Genomic DNA, 16,261 nt, shown 5'->3' with positions numbered 1-16,261 from the left:
TAATTTTCATAATTCTTCCGCCAAGATATAATTTGTATACTTTAAACATATAATGCTCCTGAGCATCAAGAATTTTCTCCAACAACATTGCGTAAAGATGTAACGGTATTCTTGTTGATAACGGAAGGTCAACTCTTATCAATAATCTCATGACCATTATCTTATCAATATGTATGTTCCTTTAATAGGATATAATATTACAAATATAGCACGTATTTAAGTCTTTTAACATATAAACTCTAATATTTCAATTGGTCGATTAATAAATAATGAATGATATTTAAATTTAATAATTGACGCAATTCGAATCATGATCTTGTGATTAATTTGAAATAAGAAAAATCTTATAGTTGTATGAAAGTGTATCATTTTATAGTTCGAAAGATCATACATTGTAAAATGCTTCGAGTTTCAATGAAATCAAATGCAAATAAAAGTCGCCGTACGAACGATTTACCAAATAATGATAAAGGGTCATTTCACGAGTTCAAAGGATTAAATTCTATCTAACTTATGATCAACTATTATATAACTCGGGTATGTCATAAGATGTTGACATTAATCACTTAAAAGTTGAATCTCGACGGATAAGTGTGCACGCGCTTATGCATGTATGTTATTCGTTATAAAAGTTAAATATACCGTTTTAAATTTTCCGAAAGATATAACATAAATAATAATTTCTATATATATATATATATATTACGCAAGAGCAAATGTACTTGGAAAAATTTTCGCTTTTAAATACGTGTAATGAGGTATTGACATTGTTTAAAAAAAAAAAAAAAATAAATAAAATAAAATAAAATAAGAAAAAAAAAAAGGAAAAGGAAAAAAATTGTACGTCTCGTGAGAACATTTAATATCATCGTAAATAATTTCTGAATAAATTTTTTTATACCTTATGCAATCCGTGAAATCATAAAATGATTCAGATGGTTGGAAAGATCATCTACGATATTTGCACAGTTGGCATTTTCACTATATATTCACATTATCAATTATACCGTACAAGTTTCCTCTCTGTGATTCCATTAATCGCGAGCGTTAATTTATGATGTAATTAGTTTCGGACAAATGTAAGAAACGTAATATTGTAAAATTTAATATCCATTAACTAATAGAGGCAAGATAAATAATCCAGATAAAGAAAAAAAAAAAAAAAAATAAAAATAAAAAAAAAATCTCGATCTTTACAAATCAAAACTGATTCGAAAATGATTAAAAAGGAAATTATCTTCATTTGTGAAATACTCTAGTAATATCGTTCTTATCAATTTTTTGTTCTCCTTTTCTTTATATGTATACTGCAACAAAAGTGAATACTTTTCGATTTTATACAGATATATCGACTTTAATTAAATCGATTAACAACAAAACGATGCAATCTAGTGAGCAAAAAATTAAAATTAAAATTGAATAAAATAAAAAAAAAAAAAAGATTTTCTCTTTTACATTGTTGATTGCAAAAAAGGATCTCATGATAAATATCTTGCTTAGGTTAATATTATTTCTCTTTCATATTAACGCACGTGAAATAACAAATTCCTTGATAAAAATGTCGTATTATCGAGCACTATAGTATATTAGTTGATAATCTGTAGAGTGAATCTGAGAGTATATAAAAGGAACAATTTGTGTTGTCGAGAATAAAAACGAAAACAAAAATGTACTCCGACGCATTGGACATTGCACAATAGGATTACCATTTATTATTTTATTAGCACGTTCGTATCATCGTAAAAAAAAAAAAAACAAAAAAAAAAAAAAGAAAGGAAAATAATTCGATCATTTAATTGATGATATACACACACATATATGTCACTTTTACGCAACTTTAACACAATAATAGTAAATAAAAATAATGAATAAAATTTTTCTTTAATTTTCATATAAAAATTACCAATCAACTTTTGCATCAATCCGGTATTAATTAATTGATAAAAAATTGAATTCAATTGTTTCAGAAACAAATCCTATCGATGGTTATATTTTAAAATTGGACGACTTGTCAAATCTTCAGATTATGTAAAAGTAATTTATACGAATATTGAAAAATAATTGAGAGATATAATTACTGTTACAGTTGATTTTCACGGAAAATAAATTTTCAAATCTATTTTAAATCCTTTTGTTTTTTTTTTTCCTTTATTAAGGAAAACAATTAGATTTTATTAATTACTTTTTATAATTTTATGTCGAAAGGGATCTGATAGACTGCCAACGAATTTCCTTACGTTTTAGGGTAATTAACGTGATATTTTTTTTTTTTTTATTTTGTCACAACTATTGCAAATATTTATTTATATTCTAATAAAGTACTATTTTTTTTTCTTTTTTTTTTTTTTTTTTTTTTAATATTAAACACAACTCATCGATATACGAATGTAATTTTAATTTTTTCGTATTATTTAAAGTTACGAAATATAAACAAAATACTTACCGCGACCATGTCTTCGATGGCTTGCGTAGATTTAGAACCCAACATGACCATTCCCATTGCAATTCCTGCTGCTTCGCCCGTAACTGCATCGTCTTGATATAAATTAAATTTCAATTGTTCGTATACGTCCTGACGATGAGAACCCATGGCTGCTAATCCAAGTCCCAAGCAACCACCATGACGTACCATCTAAAATATTGTGGTACAAAATGTTTTTTGTAGAACAAACACGTAGAAAAAGAAAAATGAAAAAGAAGATAAAAAGGGACAAGATATTATACCTCATTTTGTGCATCTTTAAGTTGACCTAATAGATAATCTGTTATGGCAGCACCATGATTCGCATGGATTAATCCAAGTGCATAAAGACCACCACCCTCTGAATAACCGGCACCAGCTCCTGTGTCACGTGGCAAATAAGATTGCATTAACGCTAATGCTTCTTGTTCATGACCTCTGTGAATTACTCCTAAAGAAGCTGTTGCTGTTAATTTTGCCCAGTTTGTAGCACGAGCTAACCACTCCAAATTATCTCTAAAGAATTAAATCGACATCATCTTATATATCCATAAACAAATGAACACAATGTACATAATAACATGGATTTGAAAATATTTATTATCGTCGTACCGTAAAAATTGATCACTAGTAGTTCCAGAATGCATGAATGCATTTGCTATTACGGTGGCAGTGTGACAAATGGATACGCGTATAGCATCCTTTGTATTTTTTAATATCAACATATCTGTATGATTACTACGAATTAAAAATTGTAAATGTAAATCAATGGATATTTCTCCACCCAATATACTTGATAAAGCATCAACTCGTTCTTGTTGTTCCTTCTCTTCAGGACTCTAAAAACGAATAATCAATAAAATAAAAAAAAAAAAAAGGAAAAAAAAAAAAAATGATAAACATAATTTTAAGATACGGCTAATAAATATATACACGTACTAAGCTTTCGATACTACGTTGTGCCTTTTCCTCTGGTGCCGGTGTACTACTTTCAGTCTCCATACTGGCAGAATTTGAACTAGTCTCAGCAATTGGTTTTGCTGCAGGTTTAATAATTGGTTTTACCATAAGTGCTCCCGGTATTGGAGCAGTGGCTCGTAATGCTTGCAAAACACGACCAAGAAACTGTTGCGTCGCTGATTCGTATAAATCAAAAGCGATTTGATAGGCCATCAAGACACAATCTTGGGAACCTTTGCTAAGTTTATCTAAAAGTTCTGCAACAGCTAATGGATCGTCAAGAAATATTAAGCACTGACACATATTCACATAGTCAGGCGTTCCCAAATTACGATAAAGGTTTACTAAACATCGAAGTACGGTATTACGGAAGCCTCTGTTTTGTATAAGACTCATAACAACTTGGAATGCATACGACAGCATACCACTTACGTCATCCTACAATTAAAAGAGAGAGAAAAAAAAAGGGAAGTTAATTATACAAAACTTTAGTGCAAAATCGATAATACAAAATATTTACTTTGTATCTTACAGATTGCATAATGGCAGCTTCAAAAACATCCATTCTGCGTGTTTCAAGAGCAAGACCAAGTGCTTGACGATATTGATTGTCTTCTAAGCAACGATGAAACATTCTATTCACAATTCCTTCAAGTCTTGGATCTATTCCCTTACTACCAGGTGGTAATTTTCCCTCAGCTTCCAATACACGTTGTTGAGTATAATAATCAATACATTTTGCTATAAGAAAGGTACTACTGATATAGAAAATACAAAGGAAAGTGTCTTATTCATATAAAAAAAAAAAAAAAGAAAAAAAAAAAAAAAGATTTATATAATACCTATGGTAGTATCGACGTATTCATTACGAGCATTCACGTCAAACAATTCACCTGCTCCAAGAGCATAGGTAAGAGAATCTTCAAAACTTCCTAAATGATAATAAACTTTACTGGCTACTAAAGCAGCCAATTCGTGTTGATTAAACGATTTATCCTCGTGTAGAATTTCACTAAAATATTAAACATATTTTATTTATTTCCATTATTTCATATAAATTATATATAAATATTTCACGTACATCTTCTCAATCGCTTCAGAAATTTCAGGCCAGAATTCATCTACAATCATGTCGAGTTTCTTTAAAGCAAACACCTTTAATTCCGGCATTGGCTCCTCGAGCAGAGATATAATACCAGCTGTGAAAATACAATAAAATGATAAGAATCAAATTATAATTCAATTATTAAAACTCTATTCTCATATCAATCAACCATAATGATATATAAATGATATTAAACATTGACAAGAATATCATAGATTTTTAGGTTAGGGAACACAGGATTTGCAAATCATTATATATGCACTAGTGACTGTCGTCAAAGTATGACAAAGAAAATCATTTATAATATATTCAATACGCGTTGCAATAATTTATACGTATCTAAAGTAAAATATTACCTGCAGACGTGATGTTCATCTTGATTTTCACTTGATATAACTTTTTCTAAAGAAATCTCAGAGAGAAAATTTGCTGAAATCCGACGCAGATCTTGTCAGCTAAAATTCAACTGAATTGAGGCTACGGCACCTTCGTCAGTATTGCCAACATAAAATATATAAATCTATAACGATAGATATACTTCGAAAATTCTAATCTATACGTATAAATCTAACCTCACAAAATACTTTTATTAAACGCAATTTTTATAGGAATTAAATATAATCCTTATCTAACTTATGATTATCTATTATATATATATATATATATATAAAATGTTAAAAAATAAAAATTCCAATATCCCACGATGAAAAAAGTTTTATCAGCGCCTCCGTTGACGATGCTTGGATCCAATGTCGCTGTTGTCGATGCCCGCTGATGATTAAGCTATACGAATATTTACTAATACTTATGATTGTACGAAGTAAATTTTTATATTCCATACTACGTAATTAATTAATTAACAACGAATCGAAAATGTAGCCGATAACTCAACGGTATTTGCGTTTTATTACAATTACATTATTACATGTTACGTCGTAAATAATATCAATTGTCCAAGTGTCATCATGCGAATGATTTCTGCTTATGGAGATACACATTTCTTTCATATTCTTCGTATAAACAATCGGTCATTTACGTATAATATAAATTTATTATAAATAAATAGAAATGTAATAAAAATCGAATGATATATATATATATATATATATATATATAGTATGTTGATGTGTTTCGTGGTTAAGAAAGATACGATGGAGTAAACATCGATAATCGATAAATATTATAAAAATCAAATTCTTATTACATGCTATAAGTTTTCTAGTATAATTTATTATATAATTTGTTAAAACGAAATTCATGAAATAAAGGAGAAAAGTATTGAAAATTTGAAATATCCAAGGAGCACTTACGTAAGATCCATTACGTTTGCCTTCTGCCGCGTAAATGAAGACAGGATCAAGATAGCTCCATTCTGATTGGTTGTTTGTCTTTCAACATAATCACGTGACTTAATATCACGTGACTTTCATCGATCTAAAATAATAAACTTAAAATGAACAAAGGGCTAATGTTTATACGCCCAAGTGATATATTTATATAAAATACAATTTAAAAAATGTAAATGTTTAAAATTTTAATACTCGTGGAACGACAATCATCCTGTCATTTTGATTTCATTTTTATTTTTTAATAATGATAATAGTAATAATATAAAGTAGTATAAAATAATCAAGTCCATTCATGTGGATCACCACATGCGGCAATTTCGACTTGATGAGATCTAGATCAATATTATTTGCGATCTATCAAAATCTAAATCTATATCGTATAATGTGTATTATTGTCAAACGAATGACTGAATATTTTAATACGTTTTCAATATCGTTTCTATCCAATTCGAATTAAACAGAATTAAAAGTACTTACATATATTTTGTACATTGTACAAAAAATATATTTCTAATAGATAAATAGATTTAGATAGAATTGTAAAATAATTTTTTTAAAGGAACTCCCTCCGTTCCTAATTTTTTTATCATTATTATTTATTAATGATGGGTTAAATAAATAAATAAACTTTTTAATAATTTTATATAATTGAGCTTTAGTTTTATGTATTTAAATTTGACTGAAAATAAAAAAAAAAGAAATTGTACTTATATTTCATATTTTGTTCATACCTGTCATTGAAATGTCCTTTTATCAGCGAGGAACGAATGAAAAATTTTAATATAATAATAAGAAAAGAAATTTGAGGAATAGGCAGTGTTCAAAAAAAAAAAAAAATACTTTTGATTAATAATCTTTGATTTTAAATGTATATATATTTCATTGTATTTGTTTTTTTTCGTTTTTTTTTTTTTTATATAGAAGTAGGTACATGGACGTACATCACAGCAGAACTCTGAATTGAATAAATATATTTATATGTATATATATATATATATATATATATATATATATATATATATATATATATCGACATACACATGAGAATAATTATTTACATATGAAAAAACATCACGAAGCGTTTTAGAAACGACCGTAATCGATAAAACATTTTGTTTTTGTTTTTCTTTTCTTTTTTCTCAGCGCATACGAGAAATTTCCGTAAAATAAATGTCGTGCGCATGTTTCTTTTTTTTTTTCTTCTTCAACAATAAATAACACGCGCGCTGTAAGATTTAATCGATACATACAGTCGTGTCTATAACAAAAAAAAAGGAAGAAAAAAAAGAAAAAGAAAAGAAAAAAGAAAAAAAAACAGGAAAAAAAGACAAAGAAAGTGTCGTTAATGGTAGTAATGAACAAAAAAATTGTTGTCTATTTAAACACAAATATCCGTAAAATATCTTCAACTGAACATCGTCGGCGTGTAACAATTGTGCAATTTTTCCCCACAAATTTTTTATACAATTCCATATGCACGCTAATATATATATATATATATATATATATATATATATATATATATATATATATATGATCAGAGAATCGATTAAAAATTAATAAATAGATATATTATGTACAATGATATTAAATGCAATTCATTTCTCATTCAAGTAATTATAATATTATTTATCGATTTAAGAATTCTTTCCTTCTTCTTTTTTTTTTTTTCTTTTGTTCGTTTTTATTTAGGCATTCATACAATATAATAATAAGCTCAGCGAAAATCGGCGCAACAAGATCCATTCATAAAATAACGGGATATACGTATATATACATATATATATATATATATACATATATACACACATATATATATATATATACATATATATATATACACATATTTATACACAATTCGTATTTATTTATTTTTTTTTTGTTTTTTTTTCTCTTTATATATATGTACAAAAATCTTTCATATACGAAATCTTTTATAACGATTGTAAAAAATTTTGTCGGGTAATAAATATGGCTCTGCGAGGATCGACGCATATCGTCTGCATAAACGTACATCGAGCGACGCACATTCATCCTATTATAATCAAATTATCACGTCCTTTTCCCTACCTCCGTTTTTCTTTCTTACAAATTCTCAATCAGACTCTCTTTATTCGTACGTATATCATGTATTTACTGACGCAGAAATATTAATATGTTCGTTAAATTGGCACTAAAGAGATTACGGGATTCGTCTACGACGCGTGTATGTGTGTTTTTTTTTTTTTTTTTTCTTTTAAATCGCAGACGCGTGCAACGTGCTTACAAGCGTTTTTAATAATTTCTTTTTTTTTTTTTTTTCTTTTTAAATTTTCCTCTCCTGAATCTTTTTTTCCCATGAATATCTAAAAAACTTCCGCGTCAAATTGTTTCTTTGTCTACTTCAAATATTCGATTCGTTACATTTTTCTATATCATCAAAAGTACAATTTATGTTTTACATTTTCAAGCCGTAGTAGAGAATGCTCGTTTATTTTCTTTTTTTTCCTGTTTTTTTTTTTCTTTTTTTTTTTCTTCTTCTTTTTGCAAAGCCTCTACCTACACGCTTTTATTCGTCTGTAAAATCGTAATATTTTTTTTTCTCAATATTCTTTAACTTCTCTTTCCCTTTTTATCGTCTGTTTTCAAACTCCTTTCTTTTTTTTTTCATTTTTCTTTTTTCTTTCTCTTTAACTCGTTCATCGTAATCTCGCGCCAAATGTGTCCTTTAACATGGGTTTAATAGAAGATGTACGTGCGGATATAAAACGGAGCGGATGATTTTTTTTTTTCTTTCTTTCTTTCTTTCTTTTCCTTTCAAAGCGATTTTTAGCATTAGGAAAGATCAATAGAATTATAGTAGCAGCTTGACAGATGGATGATTTCCGTCACTGACGATCGATCGATCGATCGATCGATCGATCATCGTTCGTTCGTTCGTTAACGATTCACTCACTTTATCAATCTCATCTCTGAATAAAAATTCGATGATCGTCGTATCGTTTGTTAATTAAAAACGAAAAAAGAGAGAAAGAGAGAGAGAGAGAGAGAGAGAGAGAGAGAGAGAGAGAAGGAAAAATAAAAAAAAGAACAATAACAATAATCACGCCGAAAGAGATAATTAATCATATTGCCGTATATTGCGTCGTTGAAGTAAAAGCTTGGAGAAAATTATTTATACTTTCGATTAAGAGGAATGATAAAATAATAATCACTAGCTCTTCGTTACATACATTAATCTGTTAAATAAGTATAACGAGGGATGTAATTATTTCCTCTTCTTCATATTTTTTTTTTTTCTTTCAAGAAAGAAAGAAAGAGAAAGAGAGAGAGAGAGAGAGAGAGAGAGAGAGAAACGTTAATATGAGCGATCCCACTGTATTTCACGGTAGTAACTTCACGATTACGGACGGATAGAATGTTAGGAGGAGACTTTTACGAAAGCGAGAAAAAGTTCCTTAGAGATTCTAATAGTAATCTACTTTCAACGTTTAGCCATAAGTACGATACTTTCGTGGAAAATATTCCAGAACGTCTATAGGATAGTTTAAATGGAATACAGATGTAATCCATAGAAACGTTAATATCTGAAAAATTGTTAATTTTCCATTTTAACTAGAATAAGATAGAGGGATAATTTGAAAAATTATAATAATCAGATTTTATATCTTTGGATAATCAATACGAAGCATTTTGTATTCTAATCGTGTAAATCGCGCGAGTATACTAACATTAACGCTTAATATTATATAAATAACGGATATACGTTTAATTGTCAACAATTTTATATAACACCTTTTTCATTTTATTAAATGTCAACGTAGTGCGCGGAAATGACGGAAAAAGAAAGAAAGATGATGAAGAAGAAGAAGAAGAAGAAGAGACGAAAAAGAAAGAAAAGAAAAAAGAAGAAAAAACGAAGAAAGAAAGAAGGTGTCGTCATTCGTTAAAAAGTGTGTGTGTGGGTGTGCGCGCGCGTGTGTGTGTATATACATATATTTTATATATATATATATATATATATATATATATATATATATATATATATATATATATATTTAAGTACATACACGTAAAATAGTTGTTTAGTTTGTGTGAGATCGCTTTACAGAAAATCGTAATGTCTTCATTCATTTATATCGATATATATATTGATCGACGATCAGCAAATGAGAATCATCGCGGTTTAATCAAGTTAAAAACCTATAGTAACATAAGCGTGTAATTTTCAAAAGAAGACGATTATCACATATCAAGCATATTATAACTGATCGTCGATCCTCGTCTAATATATTTAAAATTGTAAATTGTATATATTTAAATAATAAAATCGTTTAATTTTCATTTTATAATTGTACGAAATCAAGGGAATATATATATATATATATATATATATATATATATATATATATATATCATGAAAAAAAATTGTATTAATCACTTGGCGGTGCAAAGAAATTTACGGTTGACGTGCCACGCACGTCATTTTTCTTTCTGACAACAATCGCCTGACGACGTGTTTAACACGTCGCTGGAATTCCAGTAATAGAAGCATCTCGACGTGCGTGCCACGTGCTTTCCATCGCAAGTGTTTAAAAAGCTGGCTTATTCTTACGATCGAATTTAAAGTTAAAAGATTAAACAAGTCTTCCTTTGTTACAATTCATTAAGTTTAATAGAGTTTTCGATGCATCGTGAAATAATAGTCCGTCGATTAATGAGAATTTATAGTAAATCGCTTCGGCTTACAGAAGTTAGATTAATTATGGTGAAGACGAAAAACACGGAAGACCATCACGCGTATATCGATTTCTTTCTATTCATTTTCATCATTATTATTTTCTTTGAACCTATCACAACCGACACTGTAGAGCAAACGTGCAGGCCTCTTTTTAATAATAATAATAATAATAATAATAATAATAATAATAATAATAATAATAAAAATAATAATAATAATTATAATTATAATTATAATTATAATAATAATAATAATATATTAAAGTCATTAAGATGAGGAACGCCGTCAATATATATACGACTCGGACACGGAAGACTGCAACGAAGATTCCAGTCGTTTTGTTTGTAAATATATATATACATATACATATACATATATATATATATATATACACATAAATATATATATACATATATATATATATATATATATATATATATAAATAATAATAATAATAATAATAATAAAAATTAGGATAGTCACATAAATATCTTCGTAGTCAGCTTCTCAATTTCCTCGAGGTATTCGTTCTGATAATGTAACTGAGCTAATTTATTAATCACTCGGGAGTATTTGATCTTTTATCTAATTTTCTTTTCCTTTATCATTTTTTCATTTTTTTCTCTTTTCGTTTACTTTCAACCTTTCTTCTTCTTCTTCTTTTTCCTTCTCCTTCTCCTCAATAAGATTAATTTTTACAGTTCACAAGAAAACAACGATCGTTGACGTTAACGTCGGTGTTCATCTACGGTGTTGATTCGTAAATAGAATCAAAAACTTATCTAAACTTATCGTACCCGAGTGTCTTCGATGTTTCTCTTTTGTCGACATTTGCCAATGACGTCTTTCTAGGAACGTCCCTTTCAGGACTTGGACTTGGACTAGGCGAGGGACTAGGCGAGGAACTAGGCGATCTTGAACTGTACGAACTATTTCTTCCTCTTTTTTGTTTCATCTCCAATTTCCTTTCGTACAAAGGACCACGTATCACTCTCAGTGTACTCTCCAATTCGTATGCACGATCCTTCAATCGATTATACGCATTCAAATCGAGCCCAACCTGTTTCGCCCTTTTGTGTAGTTCTATCAAACGTCGTCTGTTCACAACGTCCTGCAGTACGTATTCCTGCACATATACAACGTAATAGATTAAATAATGATTATAGATTTTCTACTTTTTTCTTTTTTTTTTTATTTTCCATAAAATTTTATCCTGAAAAATTTTGTATTCGTAAAATAGAAAAATTTTCGTTTACAAACCTGCTGCGTCAATAGGAAATAAATGAACCAACCCACTGCCGTTCCATAAGTAACGAAATAAGTAACAGGTTCCATGATGTCCCATGAATATTCCCACCAGGTTAGTCTCGCAAAACCACCGGCGTGCATGGACATCAATACCAACCATATCCATGCATTGAGATTCGCTCTTCTGATAGCTGCGTTCTCCAGCTCCTGCAGCTTCTGTTTCATCGAAGTCAAGAATATATGTCAGACGTGCATACATATTTATGTAAAATTATGTGAAAGTTCGTGACAGGGCATAAAGACTGTGATGCTATATACATATATATATATATATATATATGTGTGTGTGTATATATATATCGAAGTATATAACTCAATATCGTTACTTGATAACTTTATCGTATTAGGATGCATCCTCGTAAACTAAACGTTATAATCGCAGTGCATATAGAGCGAAAGATGTTAAGGTAAATAGCTAGTGGCTGGAGCAAACTGAAAAGGTAGTACATTATTTTCTTTTTAACTGCGCGCATCAAACGTGAAATGACGTCGGTCTATATATAGAAATAAAAAAAAAGAAAAAAAAAAAAAAAAAAAAAAAAAAAAAAGAGAAAAAATGAAAAATACGAGGAGGAAGTAGGTTCGTGAATGAAATGGTTAAACAGAGAGAAAGAGATAAAGAGAAAAAGGGGAGAGAGAAAGAGAGAGACTCTAAAAGATCTAAGTGAATTCATGACCCAGAGAAAATGGAAAAGCAACGTAGAATGTTTCAGATCTTTGCTTCGTGATTGGAAAACGAAATTGTTTCTATGGTTTCGATATATATACATATATATGAAAGACCGTAGAAATTTTAGTAAAATTACTTGGGAATATCTGTTGAATTGACAAGTATCATTATACATCTTAAAGATTCTTTATTTTACCTCTTCGTAAGGTTCTAATTCCAATTTGATAGCTTCCAACTCTGCCAAAACTTGTCTCTCCATGTCAGCATGGTACTCACGTACCTGTAGAGTTTCGTAAAGTTGGCCCACCAATATTTGCACGTCCGAAAGCTTCTGCATGTCTTCCTGTATATATTTTAGAAATTCATAAAATGAAAGTGATTCGTAATCGGTCTTTAAAAATTCAATAAAACCACAAATACCATAAGTGTATCGTTTACTTACCATGGTATGTTTCTGATATATAGGAGGTTGTACCGTATATTCGGCATCGTTTATTATTAATTTAAAATCATCTTGCAAAAGATTCTCTATGGTGTTGCTCGAACCTATCCGAGTACCGTCTAAAAATATCACATTTGTTTATATATATATATACACATGTGTATGAGCCGTTCGTTTGCCAAATCGATTAACTCCATAAAACATAACAAAAGAAAAAAATGGAGAAATTTGATGAAATAACATAGACTGCATTTTAAATATTCCCTTTAATATATAAATTCAAATAAATATTGTAGAACGTATAAACTCTTTTGCTGTTGCGTTCGAATAGCATTACTGTAATGATTTACATTTCAGTACATATTACGAATTAATCGGATTGGCTTTATGAAATAAAATTATTTTTTATTCGATGGCCGAAAATTATTTCGTCATTCAATGGTAATAAATTACTGGAAATTTATTTGTGAATATAAAAAGTGAGGATTCCATCGAGTGCTTTGACATTAAAAAAAAAAAAAAAAAAAAAAAAAAAAAACAGAAAAAAGCAACAAAAAAAAAATCAAAAAGTTGAGTTAATCAATCGATTTGACTTATGAATCGCTCGCATGAACTTCTTAAATATAATTATTATTTATTATAATAGATATTATTTTTCAATGATATTTAAAGGATCGATATATATGATCTTACCTATTGTCGTAACGATTGCTCGATCGACACCACGATCCTCGAATTTAATCATATCGAGGAAATCACCGACGGTACACGTTATCGGCTTCAATGTGAATACGCAGAGTTCCTTTCTCGATGGCAGAGGTAAAGTAATATTTGGCAGTCCCCTCTGATATGTCACGGTAACATTCCGAACTGAAAATAAACAAAAGAAAAATCGTACGATATATTAGAGATCTCTAATTTTTTTATTTCTTTCATTTTTTCATTTTTTTTTTTTTTTTTAATTAATAATCAGAATTAATCGTCCTAAGACGATTAAAAAATCTTATTATTAAGGAAACGAGTTATTTTTGAACGATTAAGGAAGATTATCGGCACGAGCTACGCAAAAGTTACACTTTTGTGTGAGCAAATGGAACATGCAAAAAAAAGAAAAAAAAAAAAAGAAAAAAAAATATCTCACGCGATTCTTCTACTCATCTTTTTTCTCTTATTTTCATTTCTCCTCCTTTCTTTCTACGAATTTTATGTTTTCGATTCGAAAAAAAAAAACGCAACAAACAATCCCAACAAAAAAAAAAAAAGAAAGAAAGAAAAGAAAACAAGTTTTTCTTATTATTTACCACATTTGCGTGGGATATTTTTAAAAGACATTTATAAACAAAACAAAAAAGACGAGTTTCATTTAACACATTGAAATTCGTGCAAGAAAAAAAAAAAAAGAAAAAAAGAAAGAAAAATAAGAAAAAAAAAAGAAAAGAAAAAGAAAGAAAAAAAATTTATCTTTTCCTTTTTATTTCCTATTTGTTCGTACTTTTAACAATTTCGTCGTAAATTTTCTAAATGACGATATATATACACATATATATATATATATATATATATATATATATATATATATGAATTAAATACATGGAGTAGAATGGGTGAGTAGACGATATACGACAAGGAGCTTGACACAGATCACAAATAGTTTGATTGACGAGTTCGCGCTTATTCGTTCGCTTGATAACAGGGGAGGGAACATGATCGAGAGCCTGAGGCCGCATTAACCTGGTTAGAAGCCGTTGAAACGACGGAGGAAGGTATCAGAGTGTGGAGAACGGAATGAAACGAACGACCAAATGTACGAGGGGGGTCCAAGAGGAAAGGGTGAAACGTTTCGCTGTAAGCAGAACGGAACTGAGCGTCGATCCGCAAAGTCCTTTTCTCTCTTTCTATCTACGTATAAAAACGTTTCCACGTATATATAGATATATGTATATATATATATAAAAGTATGTATATTTATGTGTATATAAAGAAATATCGTATACGTGCATGTGTTGCTACGTATCATTTCTCTCTCTCTCTCTCTCTCTCTCTCTCTCTCTCTCTCTCTCTCTCTCTCTCTCTCTCTCTCTCGATGCATCCAGAATTCCTGAACGATTTTCGATCTTCTAACAAAGAAATTCGAAAAAAGAAAAGGTCAGCCAATTTTGATTTGAGAAAAGAGAGATGGTCAATGCCATACTGGATTCGAATTGCTAAAAGGCCAGAAGAAGCCTTTCTTTCTAGGCTTCGAATTTCTTTTAATAGTGATATTAAACAACTTTAAATATTATCTTTTACGACGTTTTTAAATAACTTTTATATTTTTTTTTGTTTTTTTTTTTTTTTCCCCTTTTACTACTCAAGATCGGTATTCATATCCGTCGTAGCGTAATATATAAGCAGAATTTCGAGAAACGGACACGATTTCCAATTTGAATTTCATTATCGTTGAATTGATCCTACTAGGATTTCCATGTTCATGAAAGTTAATATTGATATCGACAAGATATTGGAAAGGAGAGGAAATTACGTTGACGTTGCGGAAACGCGACGCGGACCTTTTCATTCTTCCCTCTACCCCCTTCTCCGCCAATTGTTACAATAGATTTTCTTTTGTAAAATCAAAAAGGAATTTTCTGAAAGTTAATAGTACAAATATATAAATCATTTCCAATCAAAACCATTCGACGTTTCGTTGTCCATAAAACAAATATAAAACATTTCATATGTAGTGTGTATCATATTTGACGAATGGTCTCTAAAGTTTACCTGTAACAAATCCTAACCACCCTTTGAATTCATTTTTTACGTATCGTCTCCAAAAAAAGAAAAGAAAAAAAAAAAAAGAAATGAAAAACAAACGAAAAAAAGAAAAGAACAGAACAGAACAGAAACATAAAAAAGAAAAATTCGATCATTTCCAAACTCTCTCAATAATCCTTCGTATTTTTTACCATGACAAAATTTCTATTTCTCTCTTTATCTCTATCTGTTGGATGCATTGGATCGTAAAGAGAGGAAGAGAAGAAAAAGAAAAAGAAAAAGAAAAAAAAAAAAAATAAAAGGAAAAAGAAAAAAAGAAGGTAACGAACTATGTAACGTTATAGTTATATTTCATGTTCGTTTCGCACGGACACCGATATAACTCGAGATCTTACGTCACTCTCATTCTGCAACAATAGTGCGAACGTAATCATTATATCGTCACTTTCTTACAAATAATGTTCGTAAAGATCTTCGAATCATATCGTCGAA

At 29.2% G+C, this 16,261-nt stretch overlaps 2 protein-coding genes across 10 annotated transcripts in view; both read right to left on the bottom strand.

Annotated features, from left to right (window-relative positions):
• The window catches only part of LOC124948142 (26S proteasome non-ATPase regulatory subunit 1), a 63,360-nt gene extending 58,330 nt beyond the window's left edge, over positions 1 to 5,030 (bottom strand). The window contains exons 1-8 of one of the 2 annotated variants that reach the window (XM_047491340.1): positions 4,883 to 5,030; positions 4,503 to 4,620; positions 4,264 to 4,433; positions 3,942 to 4,162; positions 3,401 to 3,859; positions 3,074 to 3,300; positions 2,725 to 2,977; positions 2,444 to 2,632 (exon numbers count right to left, since the gene is read on the bottom strand). In XM_047491340.1, the coding sequence (XP_047347296.1) occupies positions 2,444 to 2,632; positions 2,725 to 2,977; positions 3,074 to 3,300; positions 3,401 to 3,859; positions 3,942 to 4,162; positions 4,264 to 4,433; positions 4,503 to 4,620; positions 4,883 to 4,901 (1,656 nt within the window). In that variant the 5' untranslated portion in view covers positions 4,902 to 5,030. The remainder of the gene's footprint in view (positions 1 to 2,443; positions 2,633 to 2,724; positions 2,978 to 3,073; positions 3,301 to 3,400; positions 3,860 to 3,941; positions 4,163 to 4,263; positions 4,434 to 4,502; positions 4,621 to 4,882) is intronic. The other variant, XM_047491341.1, reaches the window with a different exon arrangement.
• A 6,237-nt stretch (positions 5,031 to 11,267) lies between these two features.
• The window catches only part of LOC124948097 (calcium uniporter protein, mitochondrial), a 51,338-nt gene continuing 46,344 nt past the window's right edge, over positions 11,268 to 16,261 (bottom strand). For all 8 annotated transcript variants that reach the window (XM_047491228.1, XM_047491227.1, XM_047491230.1 and 5 more), the window contains 5 exons: positions 13,709 to 13,885; positions 13,016 to 13,134; positions 12,770 to 12,916; positions 11,856 to 12,059; positions 11,268 to 11,721 (listed from right to left, as the gene is read on the bottom strand). In XM_047491228.1, coding sequence (XP_047347184.1) covers positions 11,374 to 11,721; positions 11,856 to 12,059; positions 12,770 to 12,916; positions 13,016 to 13,134; positions 13,709 to 13,885 — 995 coding nt within the window. In that variant the 3' untranslated portion in view covers positions 11,268 to 11,373. The remainder of the gene's footprint in view (positions 11,722 to 11,855; positions 12,060 to 12,769; positions 12,917 to 13,015; positions 13,135 to 13,708; positions 13,886 to 16,261) is intronic.

This window comes from Vespa velutina, chromosome 3, assembly GCF_912470025.1.
Source record: "Vespa velutina chromosome 3, iVesVel2.1, whole genome shotgun sequence".
In the NCBI taxonomy this organism is placed as follows: domain Eukaryota; kingdom Metazoa; phylum Arthropoda; class Insecta; order Hymenoptera; family Vespidae; genus Vespa; species Vespa velutina.
Note: the sequence above shows the minus strand (reverse complement) of the source record. Positions and strands in the feature narration are given on the sequence as shown.